The sequence below is a fragment of the Denticeps clupeoides genome, chromosome 3, assembly GCF_900700375.1.
Source record: "Denticeps clupeoides chromosome 3, fDenClu1.1, whole genome shotgun sequence".
NCBI lineage: Eukaryota > Metazoa > Chordata > Actinopteri > Clupeiformes > Denticipitidae > Denticeps > Denticeps clupeoides.
In genome coordinates this window covers 18,739,531-18,756,801 of record NC_041709.1, presented here as the reverse complement: position 1 = coordinate 18,756,801, position 17,271 = coordinate 18,739,531, and the positions used below count along the sequence as shown (strand labels likewise).

Here is a 17,271-nt window from a genome sequence, read left to right as displayed (position 1 = left end):
TGAGACATGACATGCTACCCACTCGCATACACAAAACCCACGCGCACACTGGACCTGGCTGTCAATAAAATGCATGCATCGTCATGGATATCATGCCAACGTCAACCAATGGAGCAGCATGGTCCGTGGGAGCTTGCACGCCAGCAACTTTATTGAAATGAAGGTGTGCCGGCTGGTGGCGCGTGTTTGTAAATTCGCTGGCGTGTGTCCATATAAAGGGAAATGACTGCAGTCTCTCGCCTTGACTCACAATTCAACATGCGCCACAGGAGGGGTGAGAACGCAGGCGCGTCGGAGCGAAAGAGAGGGAGGTAGAGAGGACGTGAAAACCGACAGAGGGAGGGCGTGAGGGTGAGAGCAGGAAAGATGGAAATAGAGATGGGGCGAGAAATACACCAAGAGGGAGGAAGGAAGAGGGATAAAGAAAGAAGGAGTGTCAAACAAAAAGAGACCAGCAAACACGTTCCTGAAACAAAATGAGACGAGGCAGGTGGAGATACAGCATGGAATGGGGGGGTGGAGGTTGTAAGGGAGGGCTGTTTGCTCCCCCACCAGTCTCCTGCCAAGGTCTCCCCACACCGGACAACACTGCAGTCTGCATGCTTATTCATTTTGAGACTGACATGATGAATGTGGACACAGATTAAATCCTATGAAGACACGCTCAGAGGGAAATACAAGAAAGGTGGAATTTTTTTCGAAATTTCAGTGGAGAGTGATCTGTGTTTGCTGTTGTTCATTTCACCCAGTTGTCCAGACACAGATTCTGAGTCCAAGTATACTCCAGATATTTTACTGCATTAATAAAATGAGATTAATATTGTAATCTTCTAATGTCTCTGTGACATTACCTTGTACCCTTGATTGATACCATTGATGAACTGCTGCGGTGGTGGGTTCCACGTGAACTTGATTGTGGTGGAGTTGAGTGCTATGGCTTCTACGTCCTGGGGCGGTGCTGTGGGCACTGCAGCGAAAACAGGAAGTGAACTCATCATTGCATAGCAGTGCATGGCTTACCACCTATTAGCTCAGCTGTTTTGGACATACATTTAAATATAATACTCTGCAATACTGTTGCACAAAAAATGCTATTGACTGAAAATGCTTACAAAGTTTATTTTCAACAAAATGCAATAAATCAAAAGAAGATAAATCTAAATGAACCTCCCCAATGCTACACTGTTGCCTGCAGACACTAATTATTGTACCAATCTCCAGACCTCTGAGGAACAAGCTGCCTTTTGCTAAACGAAAAAAAATAGATTCATCAGTACAGAGAAGCTGCTGCTGCTTAGGCAACTGTTTTAAAATACTCAGCGACTGTGCTGTTCTGACCTCGAGGGGAAGTTCATTCCACCACCGAGGGGCCAAGACAAAAAAAAGTCTAGACAAGTGTCTTCCTTGTACCTTCAGCGGTGGAGGGACGAGCAGTACTGGAGGGTTTGTGAGTGCGAGGTGCAGTATGAGGTATAATAAGGGCTCTGAGGTAGGATTGTGAAACCCCATGTTTGGTTTTGTAGGCCAATCTGAATCTTATGTGTGCAGCTACTGGGAGCCAGTGGAGGGAGCGTAGCAGAGGGGAGGTGTGGCAGAATTTGGGAAGGTTCAAGATCAGTCGTGCTGCTGCATTTTGTATTAGTTGTAGAGGTCGGACAGTACATAGAGGTAGACCAGCTATAAGGGAGTTACAGTAATCCAGTCGTGAGATTAATAAGGACTGAACCAGTATCTGGGAGGCCTGTGTTGATAGATAAAAACACATCTGCCTGATATTGTAGAGAAAGAATCTACATGAGCAAGAAAAATTGGTGATGTGAGTTGTAGAAGGAGAGGTCTGAGAGTTGTTCAGGTAGATAACAAGACCCTGAAGAAGTGAAGAATATGTTGAAATGAATATTAGTTTCTTTTTGGTGAGATTGAGTTTTAGATGATGGACTGCCATGCAAGATGAAATGCCAGTTTGACATGCAGATTTTTTTTTTACAAGCGGAGGAAATTATCTCACAAGTGATGTAGAGGGAGAAAAGGAGAGGACCGACTACTGAGCCCTGAGGGACACCAGTGATGAGTCTGCGTGAAGCAAATGTGGATCCTTTCCAAGTCACTTGGTGAGACTGCTCATCAAGGTAGGAAGCAAACCATTTCAATGGTGAGCCCCGAATTCCTAGTCTCTTCATAAGACCACTGGAGAGGAATAGGGGAGACTTTGCCTCTCTTGGGCTGTAATGCTGAAAAACACCTGTGCATTTGACCTAATGAAACCTCTCAGCTGAATAATATAATAAATCAGAAGTGGAATATCAATAATGCAACAGCACTCAGCTCCCCAGCAAATTGTTACATCAGTGCAGTAACTCAGTCCAACCTGTTAACATACATTCCAGATACACAGGAACTCAATTACTATTTTTTTTATAGCCACGCTGCATGCATCTCAAAAAACTGAGTGCAAAACCTTTCTTTTACACACACAGACCTCTATCTCTAATAATAACTCTCCCAGTGTCCAAGGCACATTAAACAGGTTATTGAGAGCTTGCGGTCCGTGGCTCACATCATTTTGGCCTCAGCACTGTATTGCATATGTTAAAAGCTAAAAACTGCACTTTGGCTATCACCACCTCCCAGTGAGATGGGCTGGCCGAGTGTGAGTGCCACTGCGTGTGATAATATTTCCATAAAAACGCTACGGCAACCGTGCCTAACAGGCTTATTTGCCTGCTTTAAGGCCAGGCCTGACCAGCTGAGCACAGAACGCAGAGTAGATAAGGCAGCAAGAGGTTTGTGGCTCCAACTGCACTGTCTGAATGTCCTGAAAGGTCAGTGGGCAGCTAAAAAATTATTCAATGAGTTCTGCTAGCTTTAAATTACACACTCTTTCTCTGACAGCTATGTACACTGAGATGTCAAAAATGATGTCACTGACAAAAAATATGCATCATACATTATAATTGGGACATGATATGAAGGAAAATTAAAGCTGAATTACACAATACTGTGGATTTCGATGATATAAAAAATAATATAATATAAACAATGCAAATATGTTCTGTAGAATACATGGTATGGTACACATGTATGTAGTCAACAATGTAATCAGATTCTCGCAGTGCATCAAGACCTTGGCTTGCAAATTCAGCACTACTTAAATGACTATGAATAACACACGATGTGTCTATAGCAGTTATGGTACTACACACAAGCTAATGACCTGTGTTAAAATAGCTTTATACCTCTGTCTGATGGTGGTACACCAGCCCTGCCCCGCCCTGGCCTGGGATAAGAACATTCTACTGTGGAGACTCAGTGGTGCTGAGACACTTTTCAAGCTTTTAATGAGGCCAAATTTATAGCAACAATTTATTGGCAGGCCTGCCCTGGATGTTTAGTAGGTCTTGAAGGACACTCTTCATAAACACAACCATCCATTACCAAAGGTAAAACAATTTCAATATTGATATAGACCCTTTTCATACATTGACATATACATTTGGAGTTTGGTGGCAGTATTGTAGGAGCTCATTAATATAGAAAGTAATAAATAAGCAGTCTGCCAGTCTTTTAATAACATCCTGTGTACTTCCCTCCCTGTCAGACGCGGAGAAGATGAGCACCATCCTCACGCGTCTGATTGGGTCAGCATGAGGCTAGGACGCAGCCCTATGGCAGCAGGGAGAGACGGACAGAATGAGTTTTCTGAACTTCCTGGAGAGACTGAGGCCGGAGATTGATCGGCCTGAGCCAGAGCCAGAGCCTCAACAGGTCCTCCGGTAGCCGGTGAGGAGGACTGGCCAGGAATGGGCCTGGGTCTGTCTCCAGAGGGCCGGTGTGCCATAGAGCCCCCAGGTAGGCATGAGGACCCAGCTGGGACAGTCAGGAAGAGGGTATGCTTGTCCCAACGGATGCAGAAAGGGCTAGTCGGATGGGCTGGCAAAGCTCCCACCTTGGCATCTGGGACGTACAGCGAGAGGGGCTGTATGTGCCCAGAAGGCATTATCCAGGTATTCCAGAAGGCACCAGACAGGGGAGCCAGCCCAAGGGTCCGGGGCCGCCATGCGGGACCACGTCGAGGAGCCAGCCCCCCGACTGCTGGGTCTCCGAGGATGTAGCCCTTGGAGGGGTGGGGGGGGTGGGGGGTGGGGGGGTGGGGTGGGGGGGGGGGGGGCTCTGTCAGGATTGACTGCACCTGGACGCATCACATGTGCCCAATCCGGACAGCGGGTAAAAGTCTGTGACTCCGCCCCTTCTGCAGCGGCCACATTTTCGTGGATTCGGTCATGAACTTGACTTTTGTTTATGAACCTATTTGTCTTTTGAGTTTTGGCAATAGGCACACGCCTGCAGGCCGCGTTTATTTATTATTTGTAATAAAATCCCTTTCCCAGAATGTCCCGACTCTGCGCTTCCCTCCCGACGTGACACCCTATCCCTCTAATCCCTACTCACCCAGTCCTTTTTTTTTAATCATCATTATTTCTGTCAGCCAGAAACTCAGGTAGATTATCAGCACTTTTCTGATATTCATCTACATTTGAAACAATCTCTTACACATCACGGCAGAAATGTCATTGTATTTGTTCCTTTATTATGAATCAGTATACTGTGTATCATGTGCATGCTCAACAGACCCAAATGCAAGGCCAGAGGTCTCATTTATAAAAGATGTGTATGCCTCTTCCTATGCATATGTTGCTATCTATAAAAACAAACGGCAGAATGTGTGCATATTTACACAAACTCTGACCCATGCGTGCGAACATTTGGTGGGGAAAATGCGATTGCGGGTGAAGAGTGCGAGCAAAAACCTGAGTGCCATTAGTACATTTAGAATAATTCCTTGTGCTGGTGAGTAATACGCGTATATTTAATGGCACTTTTTCAGTCACATATTTATATTTATATTATGAATATAAGTAAAACATATTGAAATTAAATCAACACTTTTAATATATGCACACCAGCTGTTGGAATTAAAATGGATTTACGCTCACATGATCCTGACAAACATGGTTCCACGATGGCTTGGTTCAACACATGGAACACAGCAGTGTAGGGAGCAGACTGCAGGCTAGCTGGCTTCTTGGTAAGGTTATAAGAACATTGCGTAATTTCTAACTATTCATTGTTCATTTTATTTTTATAAATCCCAGGTGACAGCACTGGCTCCCCGGATCATTTTCCCACCCCCAGAGCGCAGAGGAAAATTGTTTAATGATGTTGCTCATGCTCGTGGTGCACCGTTGCAGAGCATGCGATCGGCCTGCTGAAATACAGATGCCGATGTTTAGACGCATGTTTAGGCGGATCAGGTGGCCACTTGTTCTTTGCATACATAATTGTCATCTTTTCATCGCACGTACACTTTTAGTATGAGTTCTACACAACGTGCTACACATGAGAACTGTAAAAAAGACCATGTGGTGTGGGGTGAGAACAGAGTAGAGTGTGTAGAAAAACTCTTTCTCCTTCCACACAAAGCACTGTATTCAACCACTCCAATTTGTTACCTGGCAGAAAGAGGCATGGCACAATAGAAGTTAAAAATGTACAGTTTCTAATTTATTAAATAATTATTGTAGTTACATGTGAATATTGAATGTAAAAAGGTACCAAGGTTACAGAGAAAATAAAAATGAGAAGAAAGAGTAAAGAGGGAGAAGAGAAAGGAAAAGCCATGAGAAAAAATGGGAGAAGAGAAAGACTCAGAAACCTTCCGGCTTCCGATGGAAAAGCCCTTGAGCAAGAGAGCTCAGAGCCCCTTTTCCACATGTGAACAGACCTTTATACCCCTGGCCTACAGGAAGTTGTCACTGGCCTACAGGAAGTTGTCACTGGCCTACAGGAAGTTGTCACTGACCAATTAGAACCTGTTGTTTCTGATGTCACGCCCCCGGTGCCTCCCATTTGGGGAAGACAAAGAGGGTGGGCGGTCCTGACGACTGACACTTCACACGTTACCGTCAGACCAAAGGCATGTAAAACAGGGGTGCCGAATCTTCACCCACAACCGTCGACGACAAATGGCATATAAAACAGGGGTGCCGAATCTTCACCCCTGCAGACATCTGTTGATGTCCATTCTTACAGGACCCTGAATAGGTTTTAAGGCACACTGATGCAATATAGTGCTGTGCTTTAAACTGGTATTTTCATTAATGGCCATCAGTAAATGAAGTAATTCAAGTCTAGTCACCCCAGCCATTGGATGTTAGTAGTTTCTTAAGCCGATTCACCAGTGGAAATGAATTTGAGCAGCTGAAGTGTAATATTCATATCATGGAGAAAAAGTAACGCACAATAAGCAGAAAGATGACTGCTCTTTGCTCCGTTGGCTGGGAGTCTGTAAATTTGTTTCCTCTCTAAAATCATCATTTAACGAGCCAATCAGAGCAGCAGTAAAAAACACTAATGGCCTTTATGGTTTCCATGGAAGCAGTTTGATGTTTTTACGACTCAGTGAGGGGAGAGTGCTGGTCAGGCTGCAGTGAATCACGGTGAGAGATGGACCCGGTGGACCGGTGACCCTACTGCCTACTGGATCCATAAACACTGCGCTTTGTCAACATAATGAGAGTCTCATGAAAGCAAGATGGCTGACTTTTCCACATTTTTCTCCTTCTCCTTTGGTCTCCTCATGTTTTCTTTGTGTGTTGTGATGGAAAATATACCATTCCATTTAGCTTCTGTTCAAATAATAAAGCTTAACGGGTCAAAGGCAATCCATGCTGAGCCACCTGTCCTCCTGTGTTTTTGTGTCCAGGGATGTTTAGAATATCCATATGGGAATATAACATTACTCATCTGATACATGCATAATACCATGTCAGATATATTGCATTACGAAGAATCTGCCAATTCCAGCCATATTGCTCTGATATTGTGTTGACTATCATGTAGCATGATCTGGGTATTATGAGGAGAGCTGCTGACAATAATGGTAAAAAATGTAAAATAAATGATGGACTGCACTGATTATGACACTATCATTATACGTATCAGTATGGTGACGTAACTATCATTATGGAATCATGTATGACTGTGTTCCCAAGAAATCAGCAGAATGACTCATGACTTAATATCTACTGGTATAAATGCTCAGTGTGAGATTTAATGGAGGTGTGTGAGTGTTTTGGCACATGAGGTAAAAACCTGCCATGAAATGCTTCACACTGCTCATATTTCACACAAACACTTCACAGCAGAGCAGAGAATGATGACTGCAAATCGCTGAGACAGAAGCCACAGGGGTCTGAAAAGTGCCTTAACTTTATCACTCCCACATAATAAATAAATACAAATACAAATGTTGAGCAAACTTCTTGTCCGTCACCAGAGTCAATAGCAGCACAGCGTGAACTGCAGTTTTGGTGGGGGGATAACTGCTTGCATGGGCGTTAGCAGGCTGTGACACACAGAGCCGCAGTGTGCACCTCTCCCACACAGCCCCCTTTATTTGTCATAAATAAGTATTTTATTCTGAGTTGTGTGTGGAAGCCATTGCACTATGTGCACGGGGAGAATGACAGGGGAGCTAGTGGCCTAGTGGGTAACGCCTTCAACATCTACCAGAAAACCATAAAGTGACAGGTTCGAACCCCCACTTACTACCATTTGTGTCCCTGAGTGTCTCCAAAGGGACTGTCCCTGTAACTACTGCTCTCTTCAGCCTTGGTTGAGCCATCTCATTTACTAGTTCATCAAACCTGTCTGAACCTGGAATTTTTATGTTTCTGTACAGAGACATCTGTAAATGGATATGCATTAAAAAGCAATACAGCATTTTGGTGAATCTGCTCCATAGTCATTTGTTTTCATTCATCAGTAGCCTAAAATGAGAAACACCCCAGACTTTATAAAACAATAATTTTACTTCTGTTCACGCTGGATGAAATGTGCACCAACATGAGGAGAAAATGCACACACGCAAAATAGGGACCCAGAATTGAGCTGTGTGGAAAAAAAAGAAATAATTTCAACCCAAAAGATTAATTTGCTATCAGAATCAGTAAACAGTGACAGGTGCCATTAAATATTATTTTCTTCCTGTCCAACCACTACTGAGTACCTGTGTGAGCATGTTTCTGGGCATCTGTGAGTGTGTGAGTTTCTCACCTCCCTGCAGTGTGTACTCCGTCACCGATTGGCTATACGCCCCAAGGCCAGCAGCGGTGTACGCCGCCACCTGAATCTCGTACTGAGTCCAGACGATCAGCTCTGATATGAGGCAGTAATTCAGCTCCGCACTGGTGATGTTCTTCAGCTGGAATTCTCCTGGGAGTCCAGCCAGGCGATATCTGCAACACACACACACACAGTATTAGTATTACAAACATAAATATGCACACACTAACAAACATATATCGACAAACACACACAGACTGTCAGAGGAATCTCCATAAAGGTAACCACATAGTCAATCTGGATGCTGCCTGCAGTGCAGAGAGCAGCAGCTCATGTATTAGAGGCAGGGGATAAATTGGGCTGGGGCTGCTCAGTGGACACTCAGACATGCACATCTTCAATCAGTGCCAGACTGAAGAAATCCTGCTTTTGTGGAGCGCCCCGCCAGAAGGACCCAGTATGCAGCAACTGGCTGCCCAGAGTAACGAAAGATGACGGACAAGATTAGGCTGATTGCTGAAACTATGTCACCGGAGTTGGACAGAGTACACTGAAAAAGTAGCGATGGCTGAATACTATGGAGACAATTCACGTATAAACGTCAGACCATACGCAGAATATATTTCTTAATACGGCAACAAATGTAACAAGATTCACAAATATAATTTATGACTTACAAATAAGTGTAACACCATTCACCTATTTTCTCAACTAAAAAAATATTACGTTATGCACAAATGTCAGTGCAGTTAAATTTATTTACAAACCAATAAACCTGCATTTCCGAACTGCCGTTTGTACATATTTTTGTGGATTTCTTAAACAAATATGTTTTTTTTCAGAAGTTTAAAGCCAATCACATCAACTGATGTAATGTTGCGCTACTTGGAAAGAATTGCTATGAGTGTCTTTCACCAGACCTTTTTATATCGCATGTGTTCACGTCTGTATGTGCAGGGTGACCGGAATTTAATGTGACCCGACACAAGTTAACCAGCAGGTGAATGTGCAGCAGGAATCTCCCACATCAGCGCAGCCTGACAAGTCGAACTTCCCGAATGCTGCTGCAGTTTAGACCGTGTCTCGAATCTGTATACTGAATGACTTTTGTCATTTGTTTAGTTGAACGTAGTTGTATGTCTGAAAATTAGTCAGAATTATTAGTCAGGAAAATGATCATCCTGGTCCAGTTGTTACGGATCAGCTTGTGACCTGCATGTGCGCGAGTCTGTGTTTCCTGCAGATGTTGATGACAGATACGAAGCATTTATTATTGCTGTTTCTGAAACAACGTTCCTGGCTGGGGTTAAATAAATGAATAAATAAAAAAACAAAACAAATACGATTCCACTCTGGATTCAGGACACAACATAAAATGCAGCAGCACTCGGGAAGCTGCGACGTATTCAAGTTTTGAAATCTATGTGAAACTTTTGTAATACTGCAGTGAGTAGTGAATTTGTCAATCACTTTTATCAGCATCAACATGAACACAATGTCAGCATGCATATTATATATTATTGAATGTCATTATCATTCGTGCATTTAAGTGGTCACGTTATGTTCACAAATGTCAGTCAGGTTTATGACTGATTGAAGGTGACGTCTTGGCAAATACACTACAGCACACAGCTGGGATACCGACATCAACATTAATAAAATATCATCATGAACATTAGCATTTTTTTAACCGACTGACATGACATAAAATAAATCAATTGGATGTTTATACAAGTTATATTCATCAGAATACCCTTGATCTCCTACCTGAGGACGTAACCCCGGAGAACCCCATTGAGTTGAGGCTCAGGTGGAGGCTGCCACTGAACCATGATGCTCTGGTTGGTGCGTCCACTGGCCACAATGTTTTTTGGTGGGGCGCTGGGGGCCTCCTCACGGAGCATTAGTCTGAGGGAACAAAAAAAAAAAAAACACATTTTAATAATGGCCAAAATGAACATGGCTGTCATATCTCATGTTCACCAAAAGACCGCAGTTCAAAATAATTCTGTATTTGTCCCAGTGTTTTTTTTAAAGACATTTTGTATTTAGTCATGTAAGTGCTTCATATAGTCCAGTATAAGATGAATAAGACACTGACTGCTATTTATAGTTAAAAAAATTTACATTTACGCCCTTTTCCAGAGCGACTTACAATGAGTACTTACAGGGACACTTAAGGTTAAGTGTCTTGCTCAGGGACACATTGGTAGTAAGCGGGATTTGAACCTGGGTCTTCTGGTTTATAGGCAAGTGTGTTACCCACTAGGCTAATACCACCCAACCCCAAAACAACGGTCCACACCATCCACTAACTAAGCATTATCCACAAATCCATACATTTCCAGTTCTTTCCACAACCATGCAGTTAGGATATATAAGGTTACATCAGAGAAACATTTTTCCTAAAGTTATTCTATTCTAGAACAGCATGTGGTTGAAGAATATTTAAGAATTTGTAACAATAGGTTCAACCTCAGTTCTAGTCACCAGGAGAAAAATAAGGTGAAAAGCTGTGAATGTCAGCAGAGTTCTGGAACATAAACAAAGGAAAACTTTTGCTGTGGAAAGGAGCAAGGAGAAAAGGAGAAATTGGGGTTGAAAATATGTCTATTTTCAACTAAATTATAATGAATGAAATGAAATGAAAAAAGAAAGAATTAAAAGAAAGAAAGAAAGAAAAAATGACATGCAGTGGGTTTGGAAAGTATTGAGCTCCCCTTACATTTTTCACTCTTTGTTATATTGCAGCCAAAATTTTTTTTTCCTCATTAATGTACACACAGCACCCCATATTGGCAGAAATACACAGAATTGTTGACATTTTAGCAAATTGATTAACAAAGAAATATCACATGATCTTAAGTATTCAGACCCTTTGCTGTGACACTCATATGAGGAAAAACATAAGTAAAATAAAAGAGTAAAAGATTTAAGGGGGTCTGAATACTTTCCACACCCACTGTAAATGTCAGGCACCTATATATGTAGATCCTTGTTCATTCAGCATGATGATATGATGATACTTAATACACAGACATCTGACCTTTTAAAGTATAATATGGTTTCATAAATTTGAATAAATTTGATTCTAGTGACTTGGAAGGCCATAACTTAAATACTTCATCAATTTACATGGCACCTTTATAAAAAAAATCTGACACATAAAATGCAGAGGGTTCTCAGATTTCTGGACTGGCTATAAATCAGACTGTTGTAGCACATTATCACGAGCACGGTCTGGATGTTATCAGAACGTTACAGTGTAAGCATTCTCAAAGAGCGTTCCAGAACAATGAGTGCGCATTTCCTCTCAGAGTCACTTAGTGCATGAACCAGCTGGGGTGGTTTGTACCATCTGGCCCGATAATGATGCTTTTCAAGGTCAATGCCCCTGCTTCCCAAACAGAAAACCTGTGAGTGTGCTAGTGCCATTGCTATTTCACACCGACTCCAACAGAACACATGGCAGATTAAGAAGACTACCTCAGAAGAAACTCTGGCTTGTAATACCTGGCAAAGGGCACCATGAGTGAAAACTCGTGTTAGGAGTGATGAACTCGTGTTCATCATCACACAGGTTTATAAAGGGGTGTAAATGTCAAGCCGAGTGCTTCCTATTCATTTCTATATTTAAATATGTGAGACTCCGAGTCAGATACGTGAAGACCTGAAGTGTAGTGTTGCGGTACTTTTTCTCTTGATAATGGCTCCTATCTGATAGAAGGTGCTAATTGGCAAATGCAAGTGATGCCCCTCAAATATATTTGTTGGCATTTTCAACCTTTGCTCAGTCATGAGGTTAAACCTGTAAACCTGTAAGGGATCACTGGTGTACATTCCCTTCCAAGTATTTATTCCATGTTCATACATTATTAATAACTGAGTAATGGTGATGGTCACATGAGTGTACTCAAGCAAATGGGTACACAACCATGTAAACTGTGTTATTCGCCCACAAACGCATACACAAGTTATAAACTGAGCGTTTGCACTCAAGGACATTATATATAGTCGCCCTCTGACATATCAGACGGGAGCAGAGTTGAAAAAGTAAACTAAGCTTGTGAGTATATTGTGTGTGTGCATCGTGTGTTAGAGTGTCAACAATCTCTAACAGACATATTGTACCCAGTCTCCAGGCTAGCTCAGTGCTTGGTGACAAAACTCGACAAAGTAATCAGAGTCGAACACATCAGTGCGTTGACTGGATGGGGTTTGTAGCATAAAGGAATGAATCCACCTAGTGTGCTGGCTGAAATGCCACACAATACAATATTCACACAATACTGTTTAAAACACTTTATAAAGTAGAGACTTTTACAGTTTTCCATGGTCTGATCTCCTGCATGTGCCCCCAGTGCACTGAGGATTTGGGATTGTAGTCATGACATTACATTCCGGCATAACCCCATGTGCACAGATGTGCCGTTTCTACTCAGAAACCACACCAACAAAAGCACCAACATTTTGAAGACAAATGCATAACAACTGTGTTTACGAGAGAAGCAGAATGTCGGGCAGAAAGGTCAGAGGCACTTACATGGAGACCTAGAAAGAATCCTACACACAAGGCCTGAACATTCACAAATCTGGGTTTTATCAGAAGGAAAAACTATACCTTGAAAGAGGAAGGAAAATGAGGAGGAAAGAACATTCAAACATTAGACAAAAGCACATTATTTTTGTCCTGCAGAAGACATGGCGCTTCTGTATTTCAGACAGTGGGAAGAATAGTCCAGAAGTGTCTGCAGACTGGAAGACAATATGTTTTCTTTTTTTTTCTTATGCCAGTTCACTGACAGCATCCATGTTGCTCTAAAAGAACATGCCACGCAAAATCAATACCTAAAGATGTGATTTCCTCCATGAAGATAATTAGGAGGATTTGTGTGGCCATTTTCTGGGGCCTGTGGTGCTGAAAATGAGCTGCTGGATTGGTGATTTGTGCTTCCAGCGATTTCGAACTTGGTCATGAACAGTGCAGACGTGAGAAGATGGGGAGATTAGGAGTGAAGTGATCAGTGGGAAATTGTTCCATATGTTCAGACATTTCAGGCTGAGAGTGTTGACAGAATTATTGCTCCTAAGTGTTAAAGTTTTGTGGGCTTTGCCTCAAATTATTCTTTCAATTGGAAAAAAAAATCCATGTCATGGAGAAGCTTCCCTGTGACAGTCTAGACCTCAGTTTAATTGGTTCAAATTGGAAACTGCTCACTGATGGCCCCTTGAGCTGCTCCTCAAAGGCAAATAGGGCAAAATTGGTAGGCCTGGGAAAGTTTGGAGGAACAAACCTAATTATACCCAATGAAAGCTTTCAAAAGAAAAAGTGATAACTTAGGCCCACAACCACTTTCTCTTCAAGAGTACAACTATGGGTCTATCTATCTATCACCACATTAACTCAGTAACAAAAAAATAATGGTGAGTATCTGCTGAAGTGCAAACCATGCTAGCTATTTTAATTAACCTCTCAAAACTCACATCACATAAAATTGTAATTTGCAGAAAGAATTGCCCCTGGTGACTTGGTAGCATAACATGGTACACATACAGTTATGTTTAAGATTGATGATATCGACATTGTATAAAATGTTATTATGGCACATGGTCCAAGAGCACTGTAGAATATAAAGTGATACCGTGCTGTTGTATGCGTGTTTGAAATGGAACAGCCTTGTTGCACGTCAGTGTGTTTCGTGGTGGCCATCCCATAGCCCGGGTAAATAGCGAGGGTTGTGTCAGGAAGGGCATCTGCTGCTGCTAGTTAAAAAGTCAATCTGTCCAATCGCTTGGTGCCTTCTCTGTCCTTTACTGTCACCAGAAGCACACGTGTACTCAAGACAAGTCTGCCTGTATCATATAAAACACCATTAATCTGTCTTTGCAACAAATGGTTTATTGGCACAAACTATGCATGCACAAATAATGTCCTGAATAATATCCAGACATATTTATCAATGTGCCAAAATTAGACAAAAATCCAATAAAACTTTTGTGACCAGGACTCTCACATCTGCCCTGCCCTGGGTGAGTCCCCACGCTGTACGCAGTGTCCCGGGATGAGCTCCCGCAGCCGTGGCCCTGAGTAGGACTAGGCGGTTATGGAAAGTGAGAGAGTGAGACGATGAAAGGACTCTCACATTCAGAAGCGTGGCAGCTGCCAGTGTCTGAGGGCGAGGTCTCTTTCTGAGTCCGGTGTGGAAACATCGCAGCCGTGACCCTCCGTGGCGGCTGTCACCTCTCCCTCCCTCACCTGCCACTCAGCTTGGCCGGAAGTCTCTTCTTGTAGCTGTCACCATTGTCACTACCTGCCACTTCTACACATCCAGGAACTCTACCAGGAACCCACCACTTCATAAACTGTGTGTGTAAATTGTGGGATCAGAAATTATTCAGACATGGCTCACAACAACTCCCCTAAATATTTCACACTGTGTAAGGATCTTGAAGAAGTTTCCAGAAGGACAAGCTCATTTGAAAATGCAGAGGCGGTTTCTCAAGATAAAATGTGAAATTTATGTAGATGTGATTCCCTTGAAACGTTAATCTCTGGCTGTAAGGAGATGCTAATTAGCCATGGGGAGGGGAAGGTTATCATTGGGTCTGTTCATCAGGAGCAGGCATAAGCGAGGGCAGCCCCACCGAGGACCTCAGCCCCTGGACTCTAATGGCCAGAGAGAATTCAACTAAGTATTAAAATACTCACTCACACACATGCACAATAGTAGTGACATATTATTTAACATTATATATATTAGTTTTGTATTTAATGCAGTCCCTTTGCCCGCATGAAAATGTGCTGGAAGAGACTGAATAAAATGTATTTCCAAAAATAGCAGTGAATCTATGCTGCGTGCTGCCTACTTTTTTTTGATAAAGCTCATGCATTAGATTACATTACACTTACAGTGTGTGTTCTTACATTACACTTCAAAAACCACTCAGTACGTATCTCCAATGTTTTCTTGTAATATATTTTTAAAGACCAGTGCATCATTTTTATTGAATTTTTTTTTTTTGAACTTCTGGGCTGTAATGCACATTCATACAAATTGCACACATAACCATGCCCAAACAGACTACTGAAAGTGAAGTAATTGTCATTGTGATACACAGCACACGGTGACACAACAAAATGTGTCCTCTGCTTTTAACCATCACCCTTGGTGAGCAGTGGGCAACCATGACAGGTGCCCGGGGAGCAGTGTGTGGGGACGGTGCTTTGCTCAGTGGCACCTCAGTGGCACCTTGGTGGATCGGGATTCGAACCGGCAACCTTATGATTATGCGGCCGCATCCTTAACCGCTAGGCCACCATGTCAGTCTCCATCTGATTCCATCTACGGAAAGTATTCAGACCCCCGTAAAATCACTCTTTGTTATATTATATATATATATTGGCTGCAAAATAAAAAAAGAGAAACAAATTTAAGGGGTTCTGAATACTTTCCGTACCCACTGTATGTGCCTATTTAATGAGATTTCAGTCATATAGAGCTGTCTGATGCTACCGTATCTGATTTAAATAGAACACTTTCCGAAATACAGGACACACAGTGGTCACACTTTGGTGTCAAAGGCAGCCAGGACCACACAAGTCCATCAGTCACAGCTGGTCTGTCAGGACAACACTACATGCCGGACAGTGAAATAAAGCACAGCAGCACATTCTCCATCTGTCTCATTATATTTGGACATGTGGAGATGTGTTTTTTATCCCCTTCTTTTAATTCCGGAAGACTGGAATGTTGAAAATATATGCAAAAAATCAGACAAGAAGCATGCTGTTAAAAGACAGAAAGACACTCACAGAGATAAATATAAAAACACACTAATGAACACAATCACAACTGTACTCTGTACATACTATCGTATACAATAACCCTTTTTTCCCCATCTACATCTCAGACAAAATCACACACACACGCACACACACATTTGCGTGAACCTTCGCATTCACATTGTCACTGGGTTGATGGTATGTGGTCTATAAAGTATACATGCTCTATGCAACAGGGACAGCCTACATATTGAACAATAAAGACAAGTAATTGTAGAGCTAAATAGATAAATAACTAGAAAAACTGTGTAATAAACAAACTATCCTATCTCTATACCATATAAAAAATAAAATGTAGACATAAAATGTATAAATGCTAACCAAGAAAGGACACACATACACACTTTCACTTTCAACAGGCATCTTACAGACTTTCCCCCCAGACGTACATGCTCAGGGAATAGAGGAAGTGAAATGAAAAGTTTTTAATTTTTTATGTCATTTTTAAATATTTTATTTTGGTGATTAAGCCAACTGCATTAATTGGTGCTAAGGAGGACTTAGCCAGCACAACGCTCAAAATATAATTAGCATTCACTTCATCAATATTGGATTTATTATTTCTTACAAACTCAAACCCCTGTTTCCCTCTTAATCCTCCCATCCACACTCTGCTCAAATATCTAAGTAATATAAAATATTGTATCAAATATCTAGGAAGTGGTGGTCTAGCGAGTAAGGAAGTGAACCCGTAATCAAAAAGTTGTGGGTTCAAATCCTGAGTCGCCAAGGTGCCACTGAGGTGCCACTGGTCAAAGCACCGTCCCCACACACACTGCTCCCCGGGCGCCTGTCATGGCTGCCCACTGCTCACTAAGGGGGATGGTTAAAAGCAAAGGACACATTTCACTGTGTGCACTGTGGTGCGTCACATGTGACAACTAATCACTTTCCCTTTACTTTTTATCTATGTAATTTATTTAATTAGTTTCCTTCAATATTCAACCTGCCAGTGCATATGAACATGAGTCATGAAAGTGCACGTACACATATGCACCTTTAAAACAAACCTTTACTTTACTTTAATTTACCTTAAGACAATCCTCTTAACATCACAATTTATATTGCATTTGGGAAGCTTTACTGTGGTTTTATTGATTTAATTTAAATAAATAAAACCATTTAATAAACCAAACATTTAATGACTAAATTAATTTTATTTAGTTTATTTAACACTTATGCACCTTGTATCTCTATCTGCAGATAAATTGCCACAAAAGCTGGTTAATTGATTGATTGATTTCATAATAACATCTTACAGTCATATTACTGTATGAGCATGTATGTTAATGCAGCACACTAGT

The 17,271-nt window shown here is 41.9% G+C and overlaps 1 protein-coding gene across 4 annotated transcripts in view; it reads right to left on the bottom strand.

Annotated features, from left to right (window-relative positions):
• sdk1b (sidekick cell adhesion molecule 1b) overlaps positions 1–17,271 on the bottom strand; it is a 188,268-nt gene that overhangs the window by 36,682 nt on the left and 134,315 nt on the right. For all 4 annotated transcript variants that reach the window (XM_028973286.1, XM_028973287.1, XM_028973288.1 and 1 more), the window contains 3 exons: positions 9,892–10,032; positions 8,116–8,297; positions 852–967 (listed from right to left, as the gene is read on the bottom strand). In XM_028973286.1, coding sequence (XP_028829119.1) covers positions 852–967; positions 8,116–8,297; positions 9,892–10,032 — 439 coding nt within the window. The remainder of the gene's footprint in view (positions 1–851; positions 968–8,115; positions 8,298–9,891; positions 10,033–17,271) is intronic.